This window comes from Chroicocephalus ridibundus, chromosome 1, assembly GCF_963924245.1.
Source record: "Chroicocephalus ridibundus chromosome 1, bChrRid1.1, whole genome shotgun sequence".
Classification (NCBI taxonomy): Eukaryota; Metazoa; Chordata; class Aves; order Charadriiformes; family Laridae; genus Chroicocephalus; species Chroicocephalus ridibundus.
The window spans coordinates 22,575,464-22,592,371 of NC_086284.1; the positions used below are offsets into that span (position 1 = coordinate 22,575,464).

General features: G+C 43.0%; 1 protein-coding gene across 3 annotated transcripts in view; it reads right to left on the reverse strand.

The window, feature by feature from the left end:
* The window catches only part of XPO4 (exportin 4), an 85,511-nt gene extending 69,104 nt beyond the window's left edge, over window positions 1-16,407 (reverse strand). For all 3 annotated transcript variants that reach the window (XM_063331088.1, XM_063331082.1, XM_063331072.1), the window contains exon 1: window positions 16,163-16,407. In XM_063331088.1, the coding sequence (XP_063187158.1) occupies window positions 16,163-16,252 (90 nt within the window). In that variant the 5' untranslated portion in view covers window positions 16,253-16,407. The remainder of the gene's footprint in view (window positions 1-16,162) is intronic.
* Between the last annotated feature and the right edge of the window lie 501 nt (window positions 16,408-16,908).

Consider the following 16,908-nt stretch of genomic DNA (forward strand, 5'->3'; position numbering starts at 1 on the left):
TCAGTCAGTTTCATGTTGATCATCATAGACATACAAAATGCAACATTTTTTGATCACATACTAGAAGTGACATTATTTTCTTTATGATTTTAGATGCCAGAGAATATTACTTATCAGTCACTTGTGGACAGTTACAGTATCTTAAAATTAACAACTTCTAACATTCAAGTGACAACATTATTATTAAAATTAATAATGGAATAGTTTTTAATTTAAGGATGATTTAGCTAACCAGTTTGCACTGTTATCTCTGCATCACACTTCTGCTAAAAAAAAAATAATTATCCTGGCCATGATCTTGTATAAGCATAATTAAGGATGGGACGAACAGCATTCATTCCTTACAGACAGAAAAGTGCTAGAGACAAATTCTGATTTTTCACAGACTTTTGCTATGGCAAGACAGCACTGAATACAATCAAATTCAGCGTCTTTCTACAATTACACTGGTGGAAATCTGCAAATTAGCATGTCACAAAGAACAGTCACGCACTCCTCCACACTTTGCTGCTTAAGAGAACACAGAGAGAGTGCAGCGGAGTGTTTTAAGCTGACACCCACAGTATTCCCACCTACAAAAAAGGTCCCCTATGAACAGTACAGTCTAAACACTAGTAGGATTATGGAAAGGCAAACATGCCTACTAAGAGAATTTTCTTTGGTTTAAAAAAAAAAAAGATCAAATTGCTTGTACCTGCTACAGCTAAAGCCAAGAAGGAACTTTCTTGCCAAAGGCAATGTTTATGTCTGCAAGTAAAGCACATTACAAACTTGACAAGGGTAGAAATAAAAATCTGAGATTTCTACTGAGGTGTGACTTCATAAAATTCACCACAAACTCTCCAAACTGAGCTTCCCCAAACATGTAGGGGAATCTTGCCTTCCCTGCAGTCAAGAGGTAAAATAAAACCATTCCCGACCTCTGGTCTGTAGGCCATTATCAGCTTATGAAAAACCAATTAAACACGTTAGCTGTTCTTCAGAACGGTGTCTAGACTGTGCTGCAGACAGCCTGGAAGCCTAACTGAGACAAGCATAAGAAACTGAATCTCTATCAATATACAAGGATAAACAAAAGCCACCACAGACTGCAGTGGCACCACTGGGTCTGGACCTTGCTGACAGCCACCATCAGGCAGGACGAGCTCGGAGAAGCAAAGAATAGAGGAAGCCCAGATGGCTAGCCAACATGTCCCAGCCGGCAGGGAAACCAAGTAACAGTGAGGCATATGCATAGGAGAAAGATCATGAGTGAAACTGAGAAGCATGTGCAGGGGAACACCATGTGAGAGTGATAACGTAGCTGAGGAGTATGGGCAAAAATAGGAGAAAGAGGGGGGAAAAAAAGAAAAAGAAAAAACCATAATCAAAACACAAGGGCAAGCAATAATTTTTAACCAGTGCACATACTGCATTTAGGACAGCTAAATATATTATTCTATACATATAAGCAATTGTTATAGCTGCAACATACCTAAACAATCAAAAGTCATGAAATTTTAACTTACTGTGCTCTTCTACCAAGATGCTCAAAACCCCCTACAAACAGATTTTTGTATCTTACACAACAAGAAACACCTTAAGAGAACGACTCCCCAGCACAGTTCTGCTATATAGGTGAGTTATACAAAAGAGTCAGATTCTCAGAACAAAGAGATTCGAAGTTTATCTCTTACCAGTCACGTCAAGCAATAGACCCCAAGACTGCATTAATCTGACTTCTGTGGAGTCAAGCCACAACAAGTTTCCACCCCAGTTTTACCAGTAACGCTTTTCAAGTTTTAAATAAGCTTTTTCCTACAGCATATTAATAACTACACATTCAATAACTGTTGCTTGCCTTATTAAAATTGCTAATTAAAGAGATCAAATACAGGGATCAGAGAGAGAACTGGATGATTAGACACACTTCTGTTCTCAGCTACTCACCCTACTTCCCTGGCAGATGCTGATGCCCAACAATGCAGGGATGTCTGATCCACTCATGAAGCAGATGCTGCCATCCAACAATTCAAGATGCTCAGCTCTACAGTGTTCGGCAACTGCTTCACAAGTGGATCAGATGTTCCTGCCTCAGGCACCAGGCCAGAACACAGTTTAGTCAACTAGTATCGATAGCAGCTTCTGCTGTCCAATTCAGATCTGTCATTACATGACTGCCAGAGCCTTGAGTAAGAGCTAAGTTACCACAGAAAACCTAGCTAGTATAATAAACAAATTCAACTATGTTCCGACTACTCCCTTTGCACTTGCTTTTTCGGAATAATCATTGGAATTACAGCAGTAACTCATCTTCCAATTTAAAAGATTGTTTCTGAAGATTGGTAAGAAAGAGGCAATAGATGGCTTCCAACCAGACCTGCAACAGAGACAACATGGCAGAGATTTACAACTTTCTGAGCAAAAACTTTGTCTGATTTAAAAAAAAAATCTTTCCCAAGAATAATTATGATTTGAGTTATTTAAACTCCAGAGTGCCCAGTATTTTTCAGTATATATTTGGAACAAATGCGTGACTACTGCAGGAATTACCACCTACACACCTACTCACTCATGTCTTGCTTTCATGCAGAGACTTAACAATAGGGAAAAAAGACTTTTTTTCATATCAGATTTTATTTTGTATTTTGAAGCTGATGTACTTTATTATGTCTTTTTGCAAGTAAAACAGGAGATAAATTGTGGTTTGTGATAAGATCTATTCTCAGTTTTGAAATGGTCTTATAGAAGATACTATATATACACATTAAGTGACTAGACAGCCAAAGTAAATCATTACCATCAATATCAAAAAGGTTTTCTGAGATGAGACTTCCTCTCCAAGATAAGCAACAAAAACTACGGAGATTTTACTTCTCTATTAACAATTTCACTCTCAAATATAGACTGTTCACGTCTGCTTCTCAGCACTAAAACAGGTACCCAAGACCTGCTGCTTGAAGAAGCGCGGGTAGGACTTGAAAGGCAAAAGGGAAGAAGGTGGAGCAGAATCTTTGTTCAAGGAAGCAGGACAATAGAGGAGCAAGAGAAAAGAAAAGAATTGAGGATGATGAAGGCGTAGCCCTCAGCTAGCTGTGGTAGCACCCTGACAAACGGATGTCTGTAGCTGATCTATGTATCTATGTGAGCTGTTCATCCACTATCAGCTCTGACTGTTGTCAGTCTCCTCACATGATCCACATTGCTCAACAAGAAAATCTACAAATTCAACTACATTAACAGTATACTGATACACTGACTCATGCCAACCTTCTGGAAGCATTAGGTGAACAGGATCAGCCCAGACTCCATCCACCCCATGGAGGATTGCTCCAGCAGAATTTGGAAAAATGATTGAAATCTGCATGGGAAATTCTGCATATCCCAAGAGTTACTAGTTTAAACTTGCCAGTGCTAGACCAAACTCATAGAGCCCCATATAAAGGAATCACAACAGCAGCACACACAATTATCACAGACCTTACATACACTACAACCAAGACCTAGTTTTCATTTTAAATCTTAATGCTTTCTTTATAATCTCTGGGTCAAGAAAATGCTTCAAATTGGTTCCAAAAAAATTCAGTGTAAACTTTAATAGTCTTTCACTTTTGTAAATTTAGGCAACAAAAACCAGGATACAGCGTAACACAGCAGTAAAGACTAATGCTTTAGAAAAATACGTGTGACATACCTATTTGTTACTGTTTCCTCCATACTGCAGTTAGGACATCGGTTTAAGCATACTGAGAACAAATAAATCTGAGAAATGTCCTATAATCGATATTTAGCGTGCAGTAGTCTGGCTGTGGACAGCCAGAGCATGAATGCTGACATGAGGTTACAGTTCAGAGCCTTAAATAAAACATTATTTCCTAATTTCCACATTCACTGTTCTGATGTTTCAAAGCATAAGCAAGGCCCGACAGGCAGTTCTTTTTAGCAAAGTAATTTCTGTAAAATGCCTGGCTGACGGCAATAAGCAAATCCATGCACAGTCCCTTGAAGTCATTAAGATCCTACAAAGCAACAAGAATCAACCCATGCAGACTAGAAAAAACTCAGACAGGACAAAACAAGTACACTTAATACAGAAGAGAAGGACAAATAAGAAAAGCATCATAACTACACAGAACAGTTATGCAAAACCTCATTGCCCCAAATATTTTTAAACCATTTAAAGTTAACAAATAAGATCAGCTTGCTTTGACTTCAGTAGGAACGAAACATCACTAGTGCAATAGCACAGGAACCCTAAAAATATACATAGTATACATTACTAAAGGATACAAAAAGTCATAAGGAGTCTTTACTACAACTGCACTTGCACTAGCCTCTAGTCTTGCTGTCCTGCTTCCTTCCTCTGACCATTCTCCTGGAGCTGGAGCGAACTTGGCCTCCTCAGTCTGCAGGAAGGAGGAGAAGTGTTGGTGGATATGAACCAAACTTTTCTCTTGGCTCTTACCAACTACAGGTACTTCTCTTTTTCCTCCGCAAGGAGGCATGGAAGATAAATGGGTCCCAAGTTCAGGCCCTGTCTGTTATCCTGAAAGGTGGGAAGGAGAGAAGTCTCAGCATCAACATACACTGCAGCCTCTGCTGCAGGGTGGACTATCCCCATGACAGGTCCTGGCTCTCCAGCAAGAGGTAGGGCCCTAGCCCATCCACAGCCCCTGAAATCACAATCGCAACTGAATCACAAAATTCAAGTAGCTCACCTTGATGTTTTCTGTTTCTATACCTATAAGACAGTATAGGCATGGCTCAACAAAAAACACAAGGAGTGTGACAGTGAATTTCATGACAAAGTTTTAAGTCAAGGAAGAACTGCTGTGACTCCTCTTCCACTAGAAAGCAGATCTTAATAATGCTAGTAGTAATGGCCACAGTCATTTTCCAAAAAATCACACATTGAGAAGTAGGCGACATATAACCTATTTATATCAGGCTCACTGTACATCAAATATTGTCAGCAACTGCTCTCCTACTGCAAGAGAAACTTTAATTTTACCTCTATGTGAAAGAGTACCTTATAGTATCTATTTTTCCCCTGCTGCCCAATTTCAAATTAAACTTGCTGAGACTACACTTATAACCACCCATTGTTGCAGGGGGAACATTACTTTTACTTACAGGTAGCCTTTTACGGTTAAGTACATGAAGATGGAGTGGGACATCACAGGGTAACAGGACATCACGGGGTAACACACACACACAACACAGAAGTTGAAAGTCATCACTTGATGAGAGATTTAAACTGAGATAATAATGCATTGGAGTTTCTTAGAGTTTTAGGCTTTGCCTCCTATCACAAAAGCATTTCCTCTCACCAAGCTAATGAAGAAAGACAGGCACACAGGGCAAGTCAGATTCCCTGCCAAAATTCAGGTTTTTGCACTTCCTCCTCCATCAATCTTGCTAAAATTTCAAAACCATTTTGTCCCAGCATAGTTACTTGGAAGGAGTTGATTAAAAGTGAGATAAACTTTGAAAACTTAAAATAATTCCTTATCTAAATTCGACATGGAAAACTCCTTTGGCTTAGTGTACTTTCAAAATAGCATGGCCTAATACATCTACCTTTGTTAACAGCTTTTAGCTGTTAACACATTAATGGAAACTTACAGACACAAGTAAAATATACAGAAAACACAATACCTGAATCATGTAAGCAAACAGAAATGTAACTACAGGGAACATGAAATCAAGACAGCAAAGAAAAGGGCAGCAGAATAGAGGCCAGATGAGGAAGCTCATCATCTAATCCAGGCTGCAGGGTAAGGAAGCCAAGAGGAATCGCGAAACTGAAAATGGTTTTGTAAAGTGAATAATTTCTTTCACTCAGAACCAGGAAAAATTCTGGACTTTCACTGAACACCTATTAAGAGCTCCTCTCCCTAACATTTTGCCCATTACTGGGAAATGGCAAAAATATACCTAGAATTGTACATACTTGAGAAGGTAGAACGCAATTTACTTTTACTTTGTTTCATTAATTTGTTCCACTCTTACAAATTCAGCCTGAACCACATTACCAAATAAATTACATCTCTGTATTCACCCTCCAATATACAAAGGAGCGGACATGTGATAGGCGTTTGAGAGATCCTCTTCTAAAAAGCACTTCTTTTATGAAGAAAAATATTCTTTTATTCCACATACACATACTTTGGGGGCTTGTTTAAAAGAGGAAGCTTTTAAGACTCCCTTAAAGTTAAGTGCCTGAGTTCACTGCAAGAACCTGCATAAATCAGTTAAGTCTCAAGCTCTGAACAGTCACAGGGCTCCACATACTGAAAAATTATTGTGAAGAAATGTGGTCATAATTATATATTTTATTCTTAGTGCTGTTAGAGAGAATGTTATTGTAACATGAACAGTAGAATAGCTCCAGAAACAATACTGTCATTTCTCTTGATATTAGAATTAATATTTATATATTCCCTGCTAAACAATTCATTATCCCAAAGCTACCCAACATCTGTTCTTAATCCCACTTAAAACAACGTCACAAAAAAAGGCAACTAAGCCTCCTTAATTCTCTCAGGAAGAAGCATGTTTGTTTTTTGGGTTGGGCTTCTGTTGTTGTTGTTGACAGGTAAGGAAAGTGCTATTCATGTTTCCCTCATCAGAGAGGAGTGTATGTGTTTTGTAAACCTATTTGTACATTTTCTCAAAAAAGATGCAAAATTTCAGCCATCTGGGAAGCTACCGAAAAAGCGTGGTTGATAGATAAGTCAAATAGCAGCAAAGTTATTAGCAAAATCAGTGACTGAAGAGATGACAAGAGCTAAGCTAAATGTCAACAGTTAAGACCTGAACAAACAAAAAAACCCTCAAAACTATAGTCAGTGCAGGAAACACCCAAAGCTCTTTGCATATAAGATCAATGAACTTTTAAAGTAATGCTTTTCAGCCACTGCTTTAAAACCACACAAACTCAGCTTTAAGGCACCTAATATCAAACCAACATCTATCTGTAGCTGCAAGAGGAAACTTTTTTTTTTCCTCACAGGGCTGCAGTCCTGTTGCAAGAGAGATACAGATCCTGTCTCCCATTTGGGGATCTCCAGTTACTGTATACACATATATACATACAGATGCTGTGGAGAAGTCTTCACGAAATCTACCAGTGACAAGCGTGTAAAATGTAGCTTTAAGAAGAGGGGTGTAACACAAGAGGAAACTAACTGTGCTGTAAGGTGAAACCCACAGCAGGCAGGCAGGTTCCACCAGCACAAATGATGCCCAAGTAAAGTCATGGCAAGACAAATGAGGAACTGACTGAAGGGCCCGTGTGATGCCAAGACCACCAATACAAGCCCAAGCCATGGCAGATAAAGTTTGGGGAAGTTCATTCCAAAACCTTGAAGACCACCTATTTGCAGAGCCAGACAAAAACAGCAAAAAGAGAAGAGGACCCTTGCCTTCGCTGTGTGCCCAAGGCAGAAAAGCTACACATGTAGATCCTGGTCCAGAGAGGACCCCAGATTGATGACGCTTGCCCCCACATCACCAGCGTGGGGACTCTCCCCTGTCCCCAACCAGGCAGTGCAGGGAGGTTATGACTTCTCTTGTGCTGCCACGTGACAGGAAGGTGGCAGTTCTGCAGTAACTCGTCAACGAGTGTGTAAATGAGCCAGTGCAGTTTGTGTTCGTACAACTGTTTCTGCTGTTGTGTTTGTTTTGATACTGTTTGCATATCATCACTAACGCCACAATTAACAATAGTTGGAATATCATTTTGTAATAATTAAGGGTGGTATAACTCAATGTTGATTGTCATCCAACTGCACCGTTGAGCTCTGTACAAACCGATGCTTAAGTCCCAGAGCCACAGATGCCCCATGGCACAGGCCAGTGCATCAGTCTCTGGAGTACACCTAACTACTGCATTTACAGACTCTGTGTTAATGATGCTGCAACCTCTTTAGTGAATTCTATGACCTACCTCTGCCCTCCTTCGCCTGTTGTTGGAGCAAAAAACCTCAGAGGCCAGGATATTTACTTGTGACTTGAAAGAGCTGAATTCAAGGTCCTTCCAAAGCAGCCTGAAGAGCTAATTGAACATGGCTCAACTACCTCTTGGTGTCTTAAAAGCTACCAAGTTACCCATTTCTGAAAAACTGGAAATATCAAGTCAAGGAATATACCATCCACTCCAGTACAGCCTTAATGACATAATACAGCACCGCACCACTACCCACCTCGAACACCAGCACTCTAAACATTTACCAGATAATCAATCCAGCAAAAAGACAAGCAATGTTTTTTCTCAGCCACTCACTGTTAGGCTGGTTCAGGCTTCTGTGAAAACATAGCATATGTCTGCATCACACTTACAAGCCTGGGATGGCAGATGTTCATCACCTTGGCCAAGCCCTTTTGAAATCCCAGGGACCATCATCATAAAATGTAAAATTCCATGGCAAAACACCCTTACGCACTTTACTGATTTCACAGCCACAACTTAATTATACAAAGCCTTCAAGAAACCCTGGCACAAGGCTTATTTTCAACACTACTACAGCTGTGCCTCTACCATTTTGCACAGCTGCACATAACACAGCTGGACTGCATGGAGATAAATACTGAAATTCATAATTTTAGCACAGACCATGATATAACTTTAGTCTTTCTTTATATTCACTTTTATAGTTGTGTGAATTTTTAATTTGGTAGGCACCACTAAATCAACTTATCTGACTTCTAGAGTAATGAAAGCAATAAAACTTCATTCACTTGCTCCTATACTAATCCGAACAAATTTAAGTGTATTTTCCATTTAGAAAAAATAAATACAATCAGTCTTGATCTGAAGATAAAGAGAATTATATCTGCTACTTCCAAGTGGTTTAACAGCATAATTTGACCAAAGTTTCTTTTAGGACCATAGGCAAACTTTTTCACCTCAGTTAAGGTAGCAAAATTGTTTCTAATGCAACATACTAAAAATTACCAGAATTAAAAAAACTTTTCCTCTTGCATCCATTTATCAATCCAGTTCACCACGCAGCCACTCAAGTGAGTGAGCTACCACTCCATGTTTTGGTAGAGGCACGGAAGGGAAAGAACAGGGACTATTTAAAATATATCCTCCTGCCAGCTTTCCCCCATTTCTCAAACTCCCTATCCGAACAACTACTCCCTATTCAACAGGATGTTTTAGACAGACTTTAATGGGATGAAAAAGAACTGAAGACCCACATCAATGTCTCCTACAACTCAGATCTGCCACTTTCCCTTCTATGCTGCATCTCCCAGAACAGATGTGGTTTTATGCCACTCATACACCCCACTGTGCATCAAAATTGCTCCAGATGTTACCACATTCCCTTTACCAGGTCACTGCCCCAACACAGGCACCAGTTCCACTTTCTTTTGTTCTGGGGAAGTCAAGGAAACCTGGAAAGCAGGAAAGGAGATAGATACAAGCAACACATTTTCCCCTGGTAAAGTGAAGGACTTGATCATAAAAATCCAGAATTTCACCCCTACATCAAGCCAGGACACAGAAGTGGAGATCTTATGTATACCTAATCCAGACAGACTTTTTAGTATCTAAACAGTGTCAGAAATTTATGAAAAGGAATACATTACTTAGATGCTTGTGACAGCATCAGCTCAACTTAATCAAGAGGATTTCTTCCACCCTTCCATATGGAAAGCTGTTAATTAACTAATGAACACAGATTAGCATAACAACGATAAGAGTCTTAGGAAGCAGGTTAAAGGGAAGACCGCGGTAGCTAGTGCCTGAAGAAGAATTATCCAGATGGAGTTACGGACTAATGAAGCTCCCCAGCAGAAGAATCTAGGAGCAAACACACAGTATTGTCATTTACAACTCAGAACAAAATATAAAAATATGCCAATGCAACAGTGACATGTCAAATGAGTGTGAAACATCATCTTGATTCAAAGATGAATACTGCCCCTGTGAAACAATCAGGGAAAATAAACCCTAAGCATGAAGAATCCTATTTCACTAGATTTTCATTTCATCAGATGCTATGTTTGCTTTTCAAAGATACCAGAATCTGTATCAATCCTCATACTCCTATTCTCAACTCCTCACCCTTAGTACCGCATGCTTCGGGTATGCTCCATGCACATTTGCTCTCAGCTCCCAGGTAAGTTTCATTAGCATGCCATGCACTGCATGTACTTATCTTCCAAGCTGTAATATGAGCTGTGTGCCTGTAAAACGCACCAACCATACCAGTTCTTAAGCAAAAGGAGGAAAAACTATACATACACATGATGAACTCTAAGTAGCTTAGTACTGGTCCAAAAAAAGATCCGGACTGCTTGGACATAGTCCTCTAAAACATCACCTTGCTGCTCTGAAGTAATAACGAAAAGCACGATGTTAAGAACTATTATGAAAGGAATACAGGATACCAAAAATTTACAACCATCTAAAATCCTCACTTAACCGTATCACAAAAGAATACAGCTCTGGTTAGTCCATCTCACAAATGGTATCATAAATCTAAAAAGCTACAGAAGAGTACAGGGATGATTAGATGTACGGGGAATCTCCCACATGAAAAACTGACAAGACCCCTCAGTTTAGCTAACAGATGACTGGAGGATGCAATACGATAGAGAACTATAAAAATCACAAAGGATACCGTAGAAGAAAAATCAGAACAACAATCAGGTATTTCTCATAATTCAAGAATGAATGAATCATCAAACAGCAAGCTTCTCTCAAATAACACGATGTTGGGGGTTTTTTTTACAAAAAACACCTGTGAAACTCATTACTACTAGACAAGCCTAATATAAAACCCAATAAAAAAATACAGATGCATTCCAGAAACAACCGGACACATTCATGGAAGGCAAGTTGATCAACAATCATTAAATACAACGATGCTACCTTGAGCTCTTGAAATTGATAATTCAAATAAGGTAAAATGTATATTACTGAAAGGATTATCCTTATTTTTTAGACCCTTTCTCTAAAGCAGCAGCTAGAGGCCATCACTGGAAACAGAACTCAGCTGGGCAGATGTTTGGTCTAATCCAGACATAATGTAGCACACATCCAGCTTGCTTTGCTGGGTGATGACTTGCAGGACTGTAACAAATCTCAGCATTGGAATGATTCATTTGTCTGATTTCTTCCAGCAGGTAACCTGCCACAACAAAATCAGAGCTAGTCCATCTCTTCCTTTCACCCTTACTATCAGTCATGCTTCACAGTCTAAAAAACTGCCTTGCAATCAAGACAGGCTGCAAGGAGAAACTGAACTTCCTCATGGGAGGAGGATTGTCATGGTCGTGAACTCCACAAAAGGCAGGTCAAAAACCAAGCCAACCTTACAAATTGTTGGGGTGGGTGATATAAACAAGTTGTTCTTGGAGTTTAAGGATACTAATGTGCTGCCTTATGCTCTTACTCTGTAAGCTTATTTCAACGTCTGAAAGATAACTTTGTATGACCAGTGTCAGACTACCCAACTTTAGCCTGAAACCTCCTTCAGAAAGGCAGGATAAGCCACAAACTAAGTAGTACCCTGAGAAGACAGTAACGTGTGAATCCCCCACCACCCCCAAAACAGAGCACAGTGAAACAAGAACATTTACAAACTTTTAAAAGAAGGGAATTCTGTTGCAAAAGCCTTTGCTCAGCTCTTCTTGAACCTGTTAATACTACCCAGACCCATACTGCGTAGAATAGCTTAGGATGACAGTGACCTCGGTACCTCACTTCTCTCAATCTCCTACCCAAAAAAGAACTCATTTCAAAGTTAGGTAAGGTTGTTTAGGGCCTTGTTCAGTCAAGTTTTAAATATCTCTAAAGATGAGAGATCCCATAGCCTCTCCAGGTAGCCTGCTCCACTGCCTTCACCAACCACACTTACTGTGATTTTTATTTTTTTTGCCTTCTCTCCAGCTGGAATTTCCCTTTCTGAAACTTGTAACCTCTTGTCTTTTCACTGCACACCTCTGAGAAAAGTCTGGCATTTCTAATCTCCAGACAGACTGAGTTAGCAAGTAAATTGTACAGTGAAGGTATATGATGCACTTGAGCCAACATGACAGCTCACCACTGCTAATAGGGGCAGACCAGCCGTGTACCCGTCCGACAATCTAATTTCAGCCCCCCCGTGCTAGCTCTGCAACTTAAATGGCTGCACAGATAGCCAATTCGTCTTGCTAACTTGACAGAAATCCATTCCCTTGTTTAATTCCTGTGTCATCCCAGCAATATTAATATGTTCAGCACAGGGTCACAAGGGAGAAAGTGGAGCTGCAGGTAGAAACAGAGCACCCCTTTTTGGAGGGGGGCAGGGGGAACAAGCTATAACCTGTGCATTTAGATTTAGGTGTCACAGAACAACATACATTAAAAAATTTCAACCTGCTTTAATAAACTCCCAGCAATAACTAAACAGTCTTCTGCATGCTTCCTACTTCATCCTCTCACCTACCAGATGACATTTACATTTCTATACTTAATAATACAACCTCTGTCTTCTCTCATCCATGAAGACAGCTATTAAAATAGTGCTTAACTATACTAATTATATTCAGCATTAATTACCCCCTGAGCTAAACAAAACGCAATAGATAGGAACCATATACATTTGGTTAGGGGATGCCATGCCAGTTGGAAACGGAGGAGCAGTAAACTCATTTGGTTCATACAGATGGTGCATGGTCTTCACCAAGCCAAAGTCACACACATCAAAGGTGCATCAGCCTATGTCACTGCATGACCGCGCAGCATTTTACATCTTAAGTTACAAGGCACTAGGGGGATCTTACTTCAAGTAAACACCATTGGATTTGTTGGAAAGGAATTAAGTACCTAAAAGGCACAAACTTTTTAATATAGCAAATGCTCTTACACACACCAAAGAAAACCGTCACAGGACCAGCATTCAAAGTCACATTTGGCAGCTCAGGACAACTCAAGCTTCCTCTTTTATAACAACTCTTCAACTTTATACCAAATTTCAATCATTTTCCAAACTAAGCCTTTTGAATGTGGGCTCCCTATAACCTGCTGAAAGGCGAAAATTGATAACAAAGGAAAAGCATTCCTTCAGAGGAGCTTGGTGAGAGAACAGATTGAATCTTTCCAGTTTCCATACGCTGCACACCATGTTTTGCAAAGACCATAAAGACTTTGCAATTTATGAGATCAGCACTAACATCTCTCTTATCTGATACATAAAAAGTATTTTCCAAAGGAAAACTCAACTAATCCAGAGCAATTAAAAAAAAAAAAAACTAACTATGAGAATACTTATCAAAGATCGAGAGAGCTCACAGTAATCCATACTTACCCTCAAGGAAAGTTAATTAAACACGTTCAGGTTTTCTTATTAGCATGTCTGAATTCCTCTAGTCCCTTATTCTCTCCCAAGGCTCAGTGTTTCGGTTGGAAATCAAGGCAAGTATCATGTAAACCACCACCTCTCCCTGCTCCATCCTCAGATACGTTGCACCACCTTTGATGCCTCCCTAGCCAAGTGTATTTTACTCGGATTGCTACTGTCTCAGCTGCCACAAGAAAACCTCCCTGAATCTCTCCACCGCTCCCCGCCCAGTTAAAACTTGCTGACATCTATTGTCAGACCATTCACAGCTCTGCCCTTTCCCACTGCTTCAGGTATGGCTCCACTGCAAGGTGCCGGCCTCTATTCATGACCCCCCATTACCAGCACCGAGTTCGCAACCCTCCCTCAAGTCCTCAGATTTTTACATAAATACCTTTCAAAGTGATCCCACCAGTTTGATCAGTTCACACCTCCCAACTGCCACACACAGTCACTTCTTGCCTCATTCCCAAGCAGACGTTTTACCAGATTTTACCAAACAGTACAGCCCTCTGCCTAAATTAAATTAAGATCATCACTGTCCATGTTCAGTCCTGAAACATCATTCAGCCCTTGTTTTTCCACCGTTGCTAGTCAGAAAGAACAGGAGATTAGCGCATAACCCTTTCAGTCTCTAGGGTCTCACATACACCTTTGTAAAGCAGCTGACATGGTAAGCCACACTCCTCCTCTCCTTTGTCACTCCAAAAACCTGATGATTTTTGAGATGAAGAAATACACAGCAATAACCCTAAGCAGTTCTCACAGTTCTTCTAGAGCCAAACCAGCTTAAAGCCTGACTCCGGGTGCTTAGCCTCACAGATAGCTTTAGCAAATCTCTCTGGTTTATGCAGCTTCCTCAGTAAGACCCTTCTAACTAATTCTTGTCAGTTCAGTGTTGTCTATGAGACTTGACGAGCTGCTGCGGAAAAGAGAAAAGAAGAAAAAGAAAAAGGTAATGACCACAACAAGTTAGCTTTCATACTGTCAGAGGCTGGAGGGAGAAAGGAAGCTAGAAACTCAACAAGGATCCTAACGACCATGTGCTTACAGACCTGAGACAAGTTTTACTGGCAAGTTTAGCACCTATTCTTCAACAGAAGCACAAACAATACCATAAAAGGCTTGCATTTTTTCACTGTATTAACATTTTTATTTACTTTAACTCCCCATTAAGTTGCATTTCCCTCTCTATGGCAGCAGGGCTAGGCGAGGTAACTATGCCAACACAAGCAACGTTAAGTTTTCTAGAACAGATGCAAAACTTTGGACATGCCACTTCACGTGCTATCAGTTTGATACTGAAAACTACCTAACTGCTAGCTTCCTTCCACACACGTGTTCTGTCTCGTAATAATACTTACTACACATTTCCCCTACGCAGTCCAACACTTCTGGTAATTACAGCAACTGCGTTATTTTTAAAACTGAGATACACAGACACGATGAGAACATCCAAGAATCTACACGGTTGTGTTTTGCAAAGGCGCGCATGAATCAAAAGCAACTCAAAGCTTACAATGCATCACTGTTCACATATTTTGAGAAGTTTTCATCTGAAAGGATTAGTGCTTGTTGCTAAGCTATCTGCCTTTACTTTCCTGTTTGAGAACACAGTCAACGTTTTCCAGGCTTTGATTTCACAAGGAGTAACACACGAGTATTTTGATGAGGACACCTGCGAGTAAAGCCAAACACCTATCGCTTTACAGCCAGGCCACTTGGGCTAGACATTAAACTCACAATCATTTCAGGCTCTGGTCATTGATCAATTATCGATACCAGGTAAACTTTCCTACTGTTAATATTGATAACTCAGAAACTTTATTCCTGTTGAAATCATGTTTTGGTAAGATAAACTTTGTGGAGAAGGCTTTAAGCTAGCCATTTTTGGAAGATCTGCAAGACAGACCTGAAAATGACACAGGCCAATACACAGCTCTTCATTCAAAGGAACAAAAAACTTTTATGAGGATGACCAACTAGGAATGTTTTAATACCAACAGTCACTATAGCCATTTAGCTCCATCCCAATTCGGGTCTTTGCCGTGTGGACTTTCTTTTCCATGCAATCACGGAAAAAAACACACAACGCGCTTGCAGCCAGCACAAACAGTTAATAAACAGGTATTGAAGAGACGAGGGCACGAAGCACCACCAAGCGCTTTGCTCTGAGCCGGCGGCACCGCGAGCCCCCGTCTGCTCCCTGCTCCGCCGGGGGAAGGAACACTCTGGAAGCCGGCGGCGCCCGGCCCGCGGCCCTCCTGAGGTCGCCTCCTCGCTGCCGCCGGTGCCCCAGGGCCCGCGCTGGGCCGCGGATCGGACACGACCCCCCCACATCTCCCCACGGGAGGCGCGCCGGAGTCCGGCCCCCGCCGCCGGGAGGGAGAGAGTTTGCCCACCGGCAACTTCGGCGGGGGTTTTCTACGGCGGACAATGGCGGGTGCGGGGCTCGCGGGAGGGACAGGACACCCCGCCAGCGGCGGGGAGCTCCGGGCGCCGGCAGCCTGCCCGGGGCGGAGGAGAGCGGGCAGCACATGGAGGAGCGGCGCGGCGTGCGCGGCGGGGGCCGAGCCCGGCTGCGGGGTGACAGGGACGAGCTGCCTGCGGAGAGGACGGAGGGTGGGAGGGAAGGCGGGAGGGCGGCCGGGGCGCGGGAGGAGGCGGGGAGGGGGCGGCGGAGGCGCCGCGCCCCGGCGGGCTGCGCCCCGCGCCTGAGGGGCGAGGGCGGCAGGCGGCTCGGCGGGCGGCAGGAGCCGAGGCGGGGAGGGAGGGAAGGAAGGAAGGAAGGAAGGGACCGGTGCGGGCGCTCCGGGCGCGGCGCCTGCCGCCGCCCGCCTCACCATCAGGACTTTGGCCGCGTTCTCCAGCTGGGCGATCACCTCGGGGGCCCCCCCCGCCGCCGCGGCGGCCGCGGCCGCCGCCGCCATCATGGTCTCTCTTCAATGACGCGCCATGCGCTGCATTCTGGGAGGAGGCGGTGGCGCAGCCAATCCCGGGCCCGGCGCGGAGGCGAAGCGCCGCCGCCGCAGCGTGACCGCCGGCCGCTAGCCGGGGGGAACCGCCGGAGACAGCCCCCGCCTCTGCGCGCCCCGCACCGCCCTCCTCACCCACCCACAGACCGACCGATCGATCGATCGACCGACCGCCTCCCGGGCGGGCCCGGCCCGGCGCACGCAGCGGGACCTGGGGAGCCCTGGGGCGGGGCCCGCCGCCGCCGCCGGTTGGAGGCTACCGCACCTGCCGGGGCCCGCGTGTGGGCGGAGGAGCGCCGCAAGGCCTGGCCCGGGCCAGGCCAGGGAGAGCGGGCTGAGGCGGGAGCGTTGTCCGGGTGCTCCCCGGTTCATCCGCCCTTGGTGGGGCCGCGGGCGGGTCCCTGCGCCCAGCGGCGCTCGCGGATCTTCGGTGGCGTGAGAAGGGCTCGTTCTTAAAACGCAGCTTAGGGGGTGGTGGGGAGTGGGGGAGGCGACCAGCCTCTCTCCAAATGGAACAGCTTTATGGCAGACAAAATAGCCAATTTTAAGACTGGTCTAAAATGCACTTTTTTCCACATATCTTTCGAGCTCACTTCACGTTATTCGATGTGAGT